The sequence below is a fragment of the Notamacropus eugenii genome, chromosome 1 (genome assembly GCF_028372415.1).
Source record: "Notamacropus eugenii isolate mMacEug1 chromosome 1, mMacEug1.pri_v2, whole genome shotgun sequence".
Lineage (NCBI taxonomy): Eukaryota > Metazoa > Chordata > Mammalia > Diprotodontia > Macropodidae > Notamacropus > Notamacropus eugenii.
Genome location: NC_092872.1, coordinates 446,432,953 through 446,448,372, shown reverse-complemented (window position 1 = coordinate 446,448,372; position 15,420 = coordinate 446,432,953). Strand labels below are relative to the sequence as shown.

Sequence of the window (15,420 nt, the reverse complement as noted above, 5' to 3'; positions counted from 1 at the left end):
GGAACAACTGTGAGAGTCTGCGTCTAGTCAGAAAGGTTCATTAGTCAGAAGCCCAAGGAACTAAGGTGGAAGAATCTGGAATAGGATGGGAGTGAGAATATCACTGTGGACATGGTCTCTTTTAGGTGCTCAGAGAGGAATTTGGAGTGACTTACTTTCTAACTCTTGACTGAATCCAGGATATTTGAAGTTGCTGGATAAGTGACTTCTGTTAACGGGACAATCTCTATACCAAGGCTGTCGGAGATGAGGTATCAATGAGAAGCAGGAATACAAACGGGAGAGGTCCCCTTCCTTCTGATTACTAGTTATGTGCTCCTGGACAAGTCACTTAACCCGCCTGCCTCAGTTTCTCCAAATGTAAAATGGGAACAATAAGAGCACCTACCCGCAAGGGTTGTTGTGAGGATCAAGTAATTTATCTGCAAAGCACTTAGCCATTCCTGGCGCACAGTACATGCTTAATAGAGGCTTGTTTCCTTCCTTCCTTGCCCTTCTTTCAACTCTGAATGCAGCGATACTGTTTGATGTAAAAGAGTGCCAGACCTGGGACATCAGAACAAGGTGTAACAAGGGTTACACTGGCGGAGATGAGCTCGGGGAACCACCACGCTGAATCCGCCCAAGTCAAACAAGGCTACTCCAGACCGACTCTAAAGAGGCTTGACTGACAAGCCGCCCAGACAGAAGCTCAGCTCGACTGAGTCGGAGGTGGATCGATCTGAGCGCCTTCGTGCAGGCGAGAGGGCACTTATACACAGAAAGACCTGGATCCAGAGGCGGCCCAGTGGTCTGGGTGGGACAGGGGGGACCCATCATGACAGGGGGGGACGGTCCAGAGACAAGACCGTGGAGGGCCACGCTAGGAGTTTTGGGCCTGAAAAGCCGGATTAAGTGGGACGATCAAGGAGGGTTCCAGGGGCTCCCGGAGTCCGAACCCCATCCTGAGGACCCGCACGACGAAAGCACAGGGCCAGGACCGTCCCTAGCGTAAGCCTGGAGGGTTAGGGGACTCGCTCAGGCCAAAGGGCCAGGATGAGTCAGGCAGCACTCGAACCCAGGTCTCCCTGACTCGGTGGCGAGCTCTTGTCTTTGAGGTCACTCGCCCCTGGCGCTTACAATATTAAGCCTTAACAATTACTAAAGAACGTTGGAGCTGGAGGAGGCCGGGCGCTAAGTGGGGCCAGGGAAGGAATACCCTACCGGGACTTGCTTCTTGGGAAGAAAGAGCGAACCCCGCCTCCAGGACGAAATCCGAGGCCCCGCCTTCCGCCCCGCCCCCTTCTGGCGGCGCCCACGGCAGCGCCGCGCCGGAAGTGCTGACTGCTCTCGAGGTCCCGCCCCGGCCCCGGAAGTGTTCCCCAGGGAAAGATGGCGGCCGTGTCTGTCTGCCAGCCTCCGGTCGGCGGTTTCTCTTTCGATAACTGCCGCAGGTGGGGAGAGGTTTGGGCTAGGGCGCAGCTGGGCCGGGGAGGCGGAGCCGGATGCGGTGCGGGTGCCCCGGGAACGAGGCTCGAGCCGGGGCTGGAGAGGGATGGAGAGGGGTTGGCGGAGGCGGCCCGGGAGCGCTCGTGACTCAGGGATTCGCGGTGTGGAGCGCGGGGCCCGCGGTGGCCGGGGAGGCCCCTCTGCCGCCCTGCCCCGCGCCCCTCCTCTGCTGAGGCCTGAGAAGGGGGATCTGTGTGTGAGCGAGTTAACATTGGCCGAGCGCCTACTGTGCGCCCTGCGCCGAGAGTACTGAGAGAGACAAAAGGCCGGCCCTGCCCTCGGAGCTCTCCGTCCTACGAGGAGACGGCCTGCGAGCGGGGATACACAGACAGGGCACGGCCGGGAGGAAGGGAGGACGGGAGAGGGAAAGGCTTACTATGGAAAGTGAGGTTTTAGTGCAGACTTGAGGGAGGCAGAGGTGAGGAGGAAGGACATTGCCGGCCGAGAAAGTGCCCGGAGTTGGGAGACGCAGTCCCCTGTGGGTGGTGTAGTTGTATTGGAACCTGCAAGTGATAGAGCCACTGAGGTGTGTTGGAAAGTGTGTGTGTGTGTGTGATACACAGGGACAGACGGACAGACACGGGCAGACTTGCCTTAGGGAGATCGCTTTTGATGATGATGGGTGTGGACGGGAGTGACAGAGACCTGTGCCGGGTCTCCCCACCAGCGCGGGGTATTCCAGTTTGGTGGCAGTATCAGAGGAGAGAAGTGGGGGAGAGTGTGTACTGGGGAGACGTTAAATCGACAGACCTTGGCGACAGATTAGATATGGAGGAGGGCGGGTTGGTGAGGAGCGAGGAGTGGGAGGGGTGGAAAATGATTTCCGAGATTTTGAGACTGGGAGAGTGGCAGTCCCTTTGCCAGTAAGACAGAAATTAGAAAGAGGGGAGGGTTTGGGGAGAAAGATTATGAGTTCAATTTTGGACTTCTAAGTGTTGGACGTGTGCATATGTAGAAGGCTGTCTGTACATTTTCCCCTCCAGAGCAAAAGAATCCCACAGGCTTTCAGTTTTTTTATTGATAAGGAAACTGAGGCCCAAAGAAGTGAAGTGACTTGCCCAAGGGTTCGGATATAGTAAGCATCGGAGGTAACACTTAAACCCAGGAGGCGGTGCTCTTTCCCCTACTGTACTATTTTTCCTTGTTCTCTATCCTGTCTTCCTTTTTCTCTTCATCTCTTCCCAGTTTCCTGTTGTCCCATTCCCTCATCATTCTCTTCCTTCTTTTTTACCTCTTCCCCTTTGCTTCTTTGCTACTACCTCTCTCGGTGTTCTTTCATCTGCTTTGAATTTTGCTCTTGTATTTTTTGTCCTTTTTTTGTTTCACTGATGATTTTTGTTTTTATATCGTATTAATTTCCAGGTATGTCCTTCCCCCTAAAAGAAGTTTAAAATCAGCAAAATCAAGTGATGCACCCACCAGTTCTGGGAACATATTTACCATTGCACACACGAAGTCCCTCACTTTGTCAATGAAAGTGAGCTCTATTTTCCCAATTCTTCTTAGTTCCAAGTTTGGTCATTTCAGTTACACAGCATTCAATTTCCTTAAAAACTTTTTTTCATTTACAGCGTAGTTATTATGTATATTTTTTTGCCAGTTGTACCTCATTCTGTATCTTATAAATCTTCCCGTATATTTCTGATTTTTTCATGTTTCTCATTTCTTATGGTACGTTAAAATTCCATTATATATTCAAATGTTATCTTCTTGGACTTTAACATTTAGAAAAAGCATTCCCTACTCATCTCCTAACTGAGACCTCTTGTTTGCTTTTCTTGGTACAGTTGACTTATCCTCGCTTCCTGCTAGACTTCTTTAGGCAGGGGCTTTTTCTTTGGGCTTTGAGTCTCCGCTGCAGCTTTAATGTCTTTAATAAATATTTGACTGATTATATTAAATCCTCTTTTCATTCTTTTTTTTTTTTTTTTACCTTCTCTTCCTTTTCCATTTTCTCCTTTTCTTATGTACTAGGGTCACTTTGCCAGAAAGTCTGTCCCCATCCTGTTCTGAAGCATGATGATGAGTATCTCCAGCCACCTCCTTTCTCTTCATACAGAATAGAAGAGACTTTATCTAGTCCAACCCTATACTGATATATATGGGGAATTTACCTCTTGTCTCACCATAATAGGTTTTTTAGGCACAGCTCCCAGGGGTTCAGTTCTGAGAATCTGAAGAGCTGGACTTCATCAAAATATTATATATCATGGACAAGATTTGAACACAGTTTGGTAAAATACCTCTTAAAAGAATAATTAGTAACTGTTACTCTGGTTCTGAACCCACTAATACAGTATTTTACCTTACTCCATTTTGGGGAAGAAATCTTTCTTAACTGTAGTCATGAACTGTGGAGATTGCATTAGCAGTAAATTCATTTTATAAGGACTAGTTTTGAAATGGAGTGTATGTGGAATAGTGAATAAAGAGCTGGTCTTAGAACCAAGAAGACCCATGTTGTAGTCCCATTTCTGTTAGGTACTGGCCATTTGACCCAGGGCAGGACCCTTAACTTTTTGATGCTGGAGGCAACTTCAGTTGGAGAGGTGCTGACCTATATTGGTTTAGGGAGTTTTCTCATCTAGGGGTTCCCTATATCAATGAAATCATAGGTTTGATCCCAATACTCTGCTACCTAAAAAAAAGTCTAGTTGTATTTTCCACCTTGCCTAGGGTAGAGTAGATCCTAGACCCTGGTCTGGGTGTCATACAAGTCCTTACTGCTCCCCTTACAGCCCATTTCCAGTTTGCTTCTGATAAAGAATAGAATTGCAAGGTACTTAAGAGATCATTGTTTTAGACTTGAGGAAACTGGTGAAGTGACTTTCCCCGGGTCACATGAGCTAGCAGGTATCAAAACCTGAATTCAACCTCAGGTCTATGACTTCAAGAGAACTTGCAGAAAGAAAGCTTTCTGCTATTCCACTCAGAGTTCATGTCTCCTGATTTTTAATCTTGTGCTCTTCCCACTCTAACAGACTGGTGCCTCCTTTTTCAAGTTTTTTGTTGTTTTTTTTTTTAACATAGACTCCCTCCTTTGAGCCAATCTCACACAGAGAAGTAGGTTGCAATTTAGTCAGATTTTTCTTCTCAATTTCAGAAATGCTGTCCTTGAAGCTGAGTTTGCGAAAAAGGGCTACAAACTTCCAACAGCTCGGAAAACAGGCACAACCATCGCTGGAGTGGTATACAAGGTACAGAAAGAATTCCTGAGAACATCACTTTTGTTGATAGACTAGAATCTTAGAATTGTAAGACTTTACACTTCAGAGACTGTGATTCTGGTGAAAAAAAGGTGTTGTAGGGAGCTTAACTACATTTTAGTGTCTTTGCTGTCTTCTCTAGTACTTGTCACATTATTGTGTACATGCTAGGACTTAAGTGAACACTTATGGAATTGAAACAATGTAATAACAGCATCTTGGGAAGTCATTTGGGTCAATTGATATTTGAATCCCTTATTATAATCATAGGATTTTAGAGTGGGAGTGGACTTGGTAAATTGTATAATTTAACCTTCTCATTTTTATAGAAGAGAAAATTAAGCTCTAGAGAGATGGCTACCATGTCTGTGTCATAGTTGTCACAGAACTTGGATTTGAACCCAGGTCCTCTGATTCTAATTCTGTTGCTATTTCTACTGTAAATTTTTGACATGAGTCCATTAAGAGTGTAGCCTGGTGGAATATATTTTTTGAGCATGATGGTAGATCTTTCATGCTAATTGCATGAATGCTAATTGAAAAGAATGGTAATTGCCAGTCGTTTTTGTGTCTTTCATCCATGATTCATTCTTTTAACCATTCTCTTAATGTGCACATTGCGTGTGTCCATTATGAATTTAAAATGTTTTTGTTTTAAATTCTTGATAGATTTATTATCCCTCTTTTACAGATGAATAAATTGAAGTATATAGAGCTAAAGTGACATGGTGACATAGGTACTAATTGACAGAGCTGTGATTCATATACATGTTTTTTGACACAAGTCCAGTATAATTTCTACTATGCCACACTGACTTAAGACAGACATTTTGTGGTATATCTGTGTGTTTATTAAATATACTTGCTTTTTTTTTTTTTAATAGGATGGCATAGTTCTTGGGGCAGATACAAGAGCAACAGAAGGAATGGTTGTTGCTGACAAGAACTGTTCAAAAATACATTTCATATCTCCTAATATTTAGTAAGTATTGATTGTTTATATTTACAATTTTAATGCTCTGGTGTTTGGTTTTAGTGATTTTAAACTCTGTAAGTATGAAGATATTTTTGGATCATGAGATTTAGAACCAGAATAGACTGGAGAGATCCTCTAGTTCCATTCTTCTTATTTTATAGATGAGGATTTTGGTTAAGAGACTAGTCACACAAATTGTATTAAGCTGAAGTCTTTTTCGTCAAGTCCAGAGCTATTTCCACCATGTATAAAGTCTTTCAAATATAATACTTTTCTGAAGTTCTCACTTCAGCTCTCAATCTATGATCCATGATCCCACGAATTAGAATATATCAGAAGATGTTCTGTTTTAAAGATCTTATCCCTTTAAGAACATTAGTATTCAAAGGAACCCTGGAACATAGAATGTCAGAACAGTAGTTCCTAGTCTGTGTCCCATAGAGTTATTGCAAGGAGTCTTGGAATTCTAATATGGAACCTAGATTGAAGATTTCCTTTCATCAGACTTGTAGTTTCTGAGAGCTGTAAAATGGCACTGGACACTTCATATAGCCTCAGTATAATAAATAAGGAAATCTTGTTTTCTCTGGATTAGGTAACTAATATGTTTCAACCATATGTATCACTCTTGCATAAGGATATAAATTCTGTGGTTAATAAAAGACATTCATTCAGTGTTACTGAATTCATAATAGCTTTTTTGTTATGTATTTTTCTCAGTCAGCGGATACTAATAGGACAAATACTGCTATCCTGTGGAGCCAGTGAAATATTTTGATGTTTAGGAAGGTTCTTCATATTTGAAGAAGTTGGGAACTGTGTTAGACTATAGAATATTAGAATTGGAAGAGACCTTAGAAATAGGATGTTAGAAGAGAGAATGTAAAATGACAGAGCTGGACCTTAGAACATAGAATGTTAATGCTGACAGGGATCTCAGGACTTAGAATGTTTGAATGGAGATCATAAATGTCTTCTGGAAGGGACAGTAAAAATGATCCAGAGATGTCCCAAGTTTTTCAATAATGAACCACATGTCCAGACTGCATGAATTTATTACATTTATCTTCAATGATAGTTACTAATAATTGATCCAAAACTGCTAATATGATATGTGGAGGCATTTAGTTACATAGAGGAAATGGTGAAGCCTTACCTACTAAGCCTACCTTCTAGTTAATGAGGTAAACTTTTTTTTTTTGGCTAAAAATATTTGGCAAACTGTACTCAAGGGTCAGATAAGCTACATTTGGATTGCAGACTCTTTGTTGAATTCTTGGAATCTAGTCATTTCTTGCTTTTTCTTTTGCAAAAGCTGATGCCTATATAGGTGCACTTGCCCAAGACCACATGAAAAGTTAGTGGTGGAACCAAAATGAAAACCTCCTCATTTCTTTCCTAAGGTAGTACTTTTCTTGTTACACAGAGAATTTTAGTATTTTATTGTTCCCTTTAACAGTCTGGATTTTAAATTGAAGCAAAGGATAGATTGGATGAATTGGGCTTGATGGTCTTTATGTCAAAGCCCCACTTTTCTTTTTCTGTTTTTATGAAAGTTACATGAGAAGTTTTTTGGATTTTTAAAAAATTTTATTTGTTTTCAGTGTTCTACCATCACTTCCATATATCTTAGATTTTTTTTCCCTCCCTCCACCTCCTTTCCCGCTTCCTCCCCGCTCCCTCTCTGAGACGACATACAATTTTATATAAATTCTACACATACATACCTATTAAATATAGTTTCATCTTCGTCATGGTGCATAGAAGAATTAAAATGAATGGGAGAAATCATAAAACAAAACATCACAATTCAAAAGAAAATGGTCTACTTTATTCTGTGATTGAATTCTATAGTTCTTTCTCTGGATATGGAAGGCATTTTGTCTCAAGAGACCATTGGGAATTTTTTAAGTCCTTGCATTGTAATGAAGTGCTAAGTCTACCAGAAAAATTCATCGCACAGTGTAGTTATTGCTGTGTACAAAATTCTCCTGATTCTGCTTCTTTCACTCAGCATCAGTTCATATAAGTCTTTCCAGGCCTCTCTGAAGTCTTCCTGTTTATCATTTCTTATAGCACAGTAGCATTCCATGACATTCATATACCACAATTATTCAGCCATTCCCCAATTGATGGGCATCCCCTTAATTTTCAGTTTTTGGCCACCACAAAGAGAGCTGCTATAAATATTTTTGTACATGTGGGACCCTTTCCCATTTTTATGATCTCTTGGGGATACAATCCTAAAAGCGTTATTGCTGGGTCAAGCGGTATGCACATTTTTGTAGCCCTTTGGGCATAGTTCCAAATTGCTCTCCAGAATGGCTGGATCAGCTCACAGCTCCACCAACAATGAATTAGGGTTCCAGCTCTTTCACATCTTCCCCAACATTTATCATTTTCCTGTTTTGTCATGTTAGCCAATCTGATAGGTTTGATGTGGTATCTCAGAGTTGTTTTGATTTGCATCTCTCTCATCAATAGTGATTTAGAGCATTTTTTCATATGGCTATAGATGTCTTTAATTTCTTCCTCTGAAAACTGCCTGTTCATATCCTTTGACCATTTATCAATTGGGGAATGACTTGTACTCTTGTACATTTGACTTAGTTCTCTATGTATGTTGGAGATGAGGCCTTTATCACAGACACTAGTTGCAAAAATTCTCAGTTTTCTGCTTCCCTCCTAATCTTGGTTGCATTGGGTTTGGTTGTGCAAAAACTTTTCAATTTAATGGAATCAAAATACCTGAGAAGTTTCTGACTCAATGTTTAGATGATTGAACCTTTGAAATTTCTAAATTGCTAACATATTTTCCAGTTGCTGTGGTGCTGGAACTGCAGCAGACACTGACATGACAACTCAGCTGATCTCTTCCAACCTGGAGCTCCATTCCCTTTCTACTGGACGCCTACCCAGAGTTGTTACAGCTAATCGAATGCTTAAACAGATGCTTTTTAGGTAACTTAATGACTTACTTATTTTCATTGTAGTACTAGACTACTCACTAGGATTTTAAAAAAATCTTGTAGTAAGTAATGGACCTTGTGCTTAGAAGCGTTTAGAGTTGGAAGGAATGTTTGAAATCATCTGGTCCAAATGTAACATTTTGCAGATGATGCTAATTGAACTCTGAGAGGTTGTGACTTGCCCAAGGTAGCATAAGTAGTAGTTAGTAGAGTTAGAATTCCAGCCCAGGTCTTTTAATTCCAAATCCAGTACTCTTTTCACGATATCACTTTGCCTCTTAGATTTATAGATTTAGGGTTAGAAGGGACATTAGTCTAGCCAAGCCTCTCATTTAACAGATAAGAAAACTGAAGTCGAGACCTCATGTGCCCTACGTCATATAGCCAGCAAGTTTCTTAAGTCATCTTTTATGAAATATGTTTAATAAATGTAAAGCATGACTTGCCCAAGAGTTTGCCTGAGGTGGACAAAGCTAATTAATAGAGCCAAGATTAGAATCTAGGTCTTTTAATGACTAGACCAGTGCTCTTTTTGTGATACCATGTTGTCTTATCTGTTATATAATAGGTTGGAGTAGTTTAAATTCAGAAACAAAAAGTATACAGTTGACCGTTTTGGTAACACATTTGATTCTGTGAGTTGTTTTGTTTATTCATTTCCACTAACAGTAAGAATCTATTGTGTATTGAGCGCTATAGTACTAGGTACTCATAGAAATACACAGTTTAGTTAAGACATTGTCCCTGCCCTCCTGAACCTTACGGTTTGATACATTGATAACTGTAATACACAATAATACATTGTATTAGAGCATATAGTCGTACCTTAGAAGTTTAAAAATGCCATGTAAAGTTGGAGGCAGAGGAAGCAAACCTTTGAGCACCTACTATGTATAAGGTTCAGTGGGAGACATGAGACACTTGGGGGAAATTCAAATAACATGGTTCTTGCCCAAGAAGAGCTTAGCCTACTCTGTAAGCCTAGTTTCACATTGTGAACCAGAAAATCTAAAACAGTATGACTGAGTTGGCTCTGATAAGTTTTTTTGTGTGTGTGTTTCTTCATTATGTTGAAATATGTATGTCACCTGCGATCTATTTGATTTATATTCACTTTCTTTTCTTAAAGGGGTTGTTAAACTTGAAAAAGCATTCTACTTGAATGGAATCATGGAATTAGAAGGCCGGCATGTGCTTCAGAATATAGAATTTTAGGACTGGAAGGGACCTCAAAATATACACAATTGAAACTGCAATATGCTCTAGAGATCATTTAGTCCAAGGGTTCTTAATCATTTTTGTGTTATGAACTCCCTTGATATTTTGATAGAGCCTGTGAACCCCTTTTCAGATTATTATTTTTTAAGTGCGTAAAAATGCATAACACTACAAAATAAGCCAATTATATTGACATACAGTTACCAAAATATCAAAAAACCCAAGTTCATGGACCCTTGGTTTAGAAGCCCTGATTTTACTTAGAGGTATCTGAAGCCTGTTGACTTAGCCAGATTCTCATAGTGAGTTAATAACAGAGCTAGGTCTCCTGTTTTCCAGTCCCCATTCTTTTTTGCTATAACATATTGCCCTGTTTGTCAGTTCATGAATATAGAATTCATTGAGTTCATAAACAGCGAATACATAGTTTGTTGTTTGTTATACCTTGGAAAAGCATTATGGAGAGACTGCTGGACTCCCAAGCTGAGAAGACCTGGCTTGGGATCTTGCCTGCGATGCCTAGTAACTTGTATGAGCACAGACAAGTAACAACTTCTTTGAGCCTCAGCTTCCTCATTTGTGAAGTAGGGGTTATTCTACTTGTAGTACCCTCCTCACAGGATAGTTGGGAGGCTCAGAAGAGAGAATGTACATAAAGTGTTTCATAACCTTAAAGTCTAATGTAACTGTTACCTATTAATATGATAGTTATTACCTACTTCCACCTAGATGTCTGATTTCTAAGTGGTACTTCTGTTTCTTCCCTCACTTACAATCTTCTGTCTAGCTTTTGTCTTAAGTTCCAACCCCTCTGTGAAGCTTCTCCTCAATCATCCAGTTGTGATTGTTCTTTCTCTTTTTAGATTGATATATATTTATTTATCTGTGTATGTATTCTGTCACCAGAAGAATAAAAACTCCTTGAGGGCAGGCATTCTCATTATTATCTTCATGTCTGTTTGCAGTATCTAGCATAAGAAACACCTTGCTCTAAGTAAAATGCTTAACAAAGGTTTTTTGAATTGAATGGAATTGAACTGCGTGGGCAAAGCCAATGAATTGGTAAGCATTCATTAAGTGCCTACTATGTGCCTGGTGATGTGCTGATACACCGCATTCTACTGATACAATATGTTCACAGATGAAGGTAGCACTTGACCTGACTGTTTAAAGCAGTGGTTCTTAAAAGGGGAGGTGAAAAGGGTAAGCATTTCTGGAATGGAGCATAACCAGTGTGGGAGGTAGGAGATGGAATGTTACATACGGGGAATTGTGACTGGAACATAGAGTATATAAAGGAGAATAATGTATTATAATAACCTGAAAAGATCGACTGAAGCTCTAATTATGAAGGGCTTTAAATGCCAGAGGAATTTATATTTTATCCTAGAGGTGCTGAGAAGCCACTAAACAAATTTTAGAAAGGATGCTAGCAAATTAGAACTCATCTAGAGAAGGGTGACCAGCAGGATAGTGGAGTGGAAGGCAGTACTGTTTGTTGATGGGTTGAAGGAGCTGAGGATGTTTAGCATAGGGGAAAAGAAAACTGGGGAATCTGATAATTCTTTTCAATTGGAAAATAGATTAGACTTATTTTGCTCCTGTAGAGGGCATAACAGGAATAGTGAATAGAATTTTTAAGAGAGGCAGATTTTGATTTGGTGTAAGGAAAGTCTTCCCAAGCCTTAGAGCTGTCCAAATTTGGAGTGAATTAGTTCAGAAGTTATTGAGATCTCCTTATTGTAATGTTTCAAATAGAGACTGCATGAACACTTGGTGATAGAGGAAATTTTTTTCAGCTATGGATTGATTGACCTTTGAAGTCTTTTCGAGCTCAGAAATACTTTGCTTCTCTGAGTGAATGAATATATCTCTGAATGAATATATGTCTGATAAATCTTGTTCAATTAAAAATATCACAAAATTTGGCAAAACAAGTAGATGGAAATTTTAAAAAGTGCCAATTTTTATTTTAAATTAACAAGACTGTGTGAGCTCCCTCTGGTGGCATATTAAATACATCATAAAATTTAAAATTGAATTCTTTTTAGGTAGGGGATAGTCAAAGCATTTAGAACTGACAAGAAACTTAGACATTATCATGTCTGACCTCTTTTCAAAAGAAGGGAAATGACTTACCTAAGCCCCCATAGATAATTTTCCTAATGGGGATTTAAATCCAAAAATCCCAGCTCTAAATTGAGTGCCCTTTCCATGGTACTAAACCATTAGATCTGGAAGGGGACCATAGAGGCTGTTCAGTTCAGTTTCCATTTATAGTTAAGGAAGCTTAGGCTCTAAAAGGTAAAGCGATTTGCCAAGGCTCAAAAGACCAGATCTAAATTCTCATTTCTCATCTTCTAATTTAATGTGCTACGTATTCTAAGACAACTAGAATGTTATCAGAGTTACTTCATGTATAAAGAGCTTTGTAAATCTTAAAGCATATATAAAAGTCAACTAAATTGCTAGATATTATTTAGAACTATTAAGTAGAGAAAAAGTACAGTGATTTTTCCTGATGATCTCTTTATATCATTTGAAAACAGTCATATCAGCTTATATTTGTATACTGTGTTGCGATTTAAAAAGCCTTATGGAGGTGAGAGTGGCCCTAGCTTGTCAAAGGCTGTCCGGGAAATACAAGCTTAGGTAAATTACCATATTGGAAAAACTTCAGGTATTGTGCCAGTAACAGCTTAGCTAAGAGCGAACTGACTTGTCTTAAGAAGGTTATTTGCTTGGTGATGAGTTAAAAAAGGCCATGGCAACTGTTGAAACAAAGAAAAAGAAAAAATGTCCTTTAGTCTTATTTGTTTTCACCATTTTCAGTTTCACTCTTTCACCCATTCTGTTTTCAGTGTGACTATAGTGTGATGGTAGGAAAAAGGCTAGAGGGAGTGCTAAGAGTCAGAGTTTCTAGACTGTTTATAAACATTAATTTAATCTTAGGTCCTCTAAATATGAGCTCTTTGTCCAGTTGGTAACATTGAAAGACCTTAACTATGTCAATATTAGTAATTCTCTCACAATAAACAACAGAAGACAGAAAGAAGCTGCAGTTAAAATGAAACAGTAGCCCACAGATTCTCCATAGGGAGGCCAAGGAATTGGTTTCATCCCTAAAGGCAACAAGACACATTTGTCTAAAAGAATTATGTTTTAATTTGTCAACTAAAACAGACATACAAAGCAAGAAATAAAAATGTGAAACCCTTTCTATTTAAATAAGATAGAAAAAATGAATTAAGAAACAAACAAAAATGCTTTTGTTCTCTGCCTCCTTCTAGATATAACTGAAGTTCTACTACTTCTGGCCTTGTTTCTTCTTCCTCCCCCTCCCAGCCTACTTGTAGTCAACATATTTGCACTTCTGGTTCTGCTGATTGTACATTTATCCTCATGAATGTAGGTCTTTCCACTTCCTTGTATGAGTCATTTTTTTTTATATCACAGTATTGTATCACATTATTATACAGCAATTTATTCAGCAATTCTTAAGTTTTTTAACATACAGGTTGCTCATCCATTTTCTGCTATTACAAATAGAGTAGTAGCTATGAATATTTTTGTGCACACAGGTCTTTTTTTTCCTTTTTGTGTTTTTGAGATAAAGTGCTAGCAACAGAATTACAGCTTTAAAAGCTGTGTTTTGTTACTTTTATTACATATTGCTGTGTTGCTCTCTAAAATGTTTGCAGTAGTCTGCAGTCACCCACCAACAAAATATTAGAATTCCTGTTTCTTTACAGCAGTGCTAACTTCAGTTTTATAATTTTTTTTTGCTACTTTTGTCATTCCAGTGGGAATTAGATGGTGCTTTAAGGTTTCTCTGATAAGTAGGGAATTTGAACAGAAATATCGTTTCTTGGGACAGTTGGTCATTTTATGTTACAGTGCTCATTATGAGCATAAGCAAAAAAACTACTATGAAAAGTGATTGTAATATATACAATTATTATCTACCAACTTTTTTAAAGTAAATTTTTTATTTTTTGTTATTCTGAACTTGACAAACCAACAAATATGAGCATTTTCATGTATAAAGAACAGAAAAAGGACTATACATGAAATTGGGACTATACTTTATGTGTATATATGTATATGTATTTTTAAAATGTAATACATTCAGCATATTAGTTCTAAAACTATGTTTCCTACTAAAACTCATGTTTTGTGCACTTTTTAAAAGGGTTTCATTCATGTTATTCTTTTTTCTGCCTTATTGTCCTAAATCTTCCTAAACTTTCTTCACTGGTTCTCCCCTTCCCAGCAAAGCAAACCCACTTCTTTAAATTCTTAAGTATCGTCAAACTAAACAAATCTACATTTGGAGTTACACTGGAAAATGTATGTCTCATTCTTTACCTCTTGTCCATAATTCTTTGTCAAGAGGTGGGAAGCATCTTCTTGGATTCTCAGGAATCTTGGTTGGTCATTACGCACTGGGCAGAGTTCTTAAGTCTTTTGGTTTATTTATTTTTTTACAATGCCATAGTCACTGTACATGTTGAAGCAACTTTTGGTGCAGTGGCTAGAGTACTGGGCCTGGGATCAAGAACATCCAAGTTCAAATGTGGCCTCAGATACTCACTGTGTGACCTTGGGCAAATCACTTAACTTCTACTTGCCTCAGGTTCCTCAGTTGTAAAACAGGCTCATAAAAGTACCCACCTCCCAGAATTGTTGTAAGAATCAAATGAGATAATATTTTGTAAAGCAGTTATCACTCTGCCTAGAACGTAGTAGGTGCTAATCAATACTGTTATTACTATTTTTGTTCTCCTGGATTTGCTCACTTTACTCATTGCTAGTTCATACAAATCTTCCAAGGTTTTTCTGAATCTGTCCATTTGGTTATTTTTTATGGATGGTCCAACATCTCTTTTAGAGAATGAAGAGGTAGAGAAATTAAATTCTATGGGGAGCTTGATAAGGTCTTTCAGATTGAGTCATTGTGTGGTTGGATCCTCAGTGACATCAGTGTGACAGTGAGTGGAGGGGAGAAATGGGAAGAATGTGTGACAAAACATGACTCAGAGGTTGAGAATTGATAGAGGCTAAAACCATGTAAACTGCTCACAAACCTCAGTGCCATATGTCATGAATACTTTCTTTAGGAAGAAAAGTTATATGGGGACATCAGAATCAGCTGGTTTGTTTTTTTTTTCAGGTAAACTATCAGCTGATAAGAGCAAAGGTCAAAATTACCGTTAAAATAGGATATATATGAGAAGTTAGGGTAATAGTTGCAATAGCTTTTCTTTGATTTAGATTTGTCCTAGTGATGGAAAAGTTGGAAATACAAAAAAGGGAAAGATATTGACCTTCATTCTCAACCTTTCCTGCAAAAGCTTAATATGTCTCCTCTTGTCAGTGAGGAGACCAAAGATTCCTGGAAATTGATTTAACTAACAAATACTTGCTTTCCTTCCTAAATGAAGAGAGATGGCTGTCAAGGATAATAATGTAAGTTTGGAATGCAAGCTCACTTAGTAAACAATGTAGTAGCATGGAGGAAAATTATGAAGCCAGTATTGCTTTATAAAACAGTGAAAAGCAG

General features: G+C 39.2%; 1 protein-coding gene across 1 annotated transcript in view; it reads left to right on the top strand.

The window, feature by feature from the left end:
* The first annotated feature begins 513 nt into the window (after positions 1-513).
* The window catches only part of PSMB7 (proteasome 20S subunit beta 7), an 89,099-nt gene continuing 74,192 nt past the window's right edge, over positions 514-15,420 (top strand). The window contains exons 1-4 of the mRNA XM_072631883.1: positions 514-1,433; positions 4,592-4,685; positions 5,579-5,676; positions 8,491-8,631. Of these exons, the coding sequence (XP_072487984.1) occupies positions 1,372-1,433; positions 4,592-4,685; positions 5,579-5,676; positions 8,491-8,631 (395 nt within the window). The 5' untranslated portion in view covers positions 514-1,371. The remainder of the gene's footprint in view (positions 1,434-4,591; positions 4,686-5,578; positions 5,677-8,490; positions 8,632-15,420) is intronic.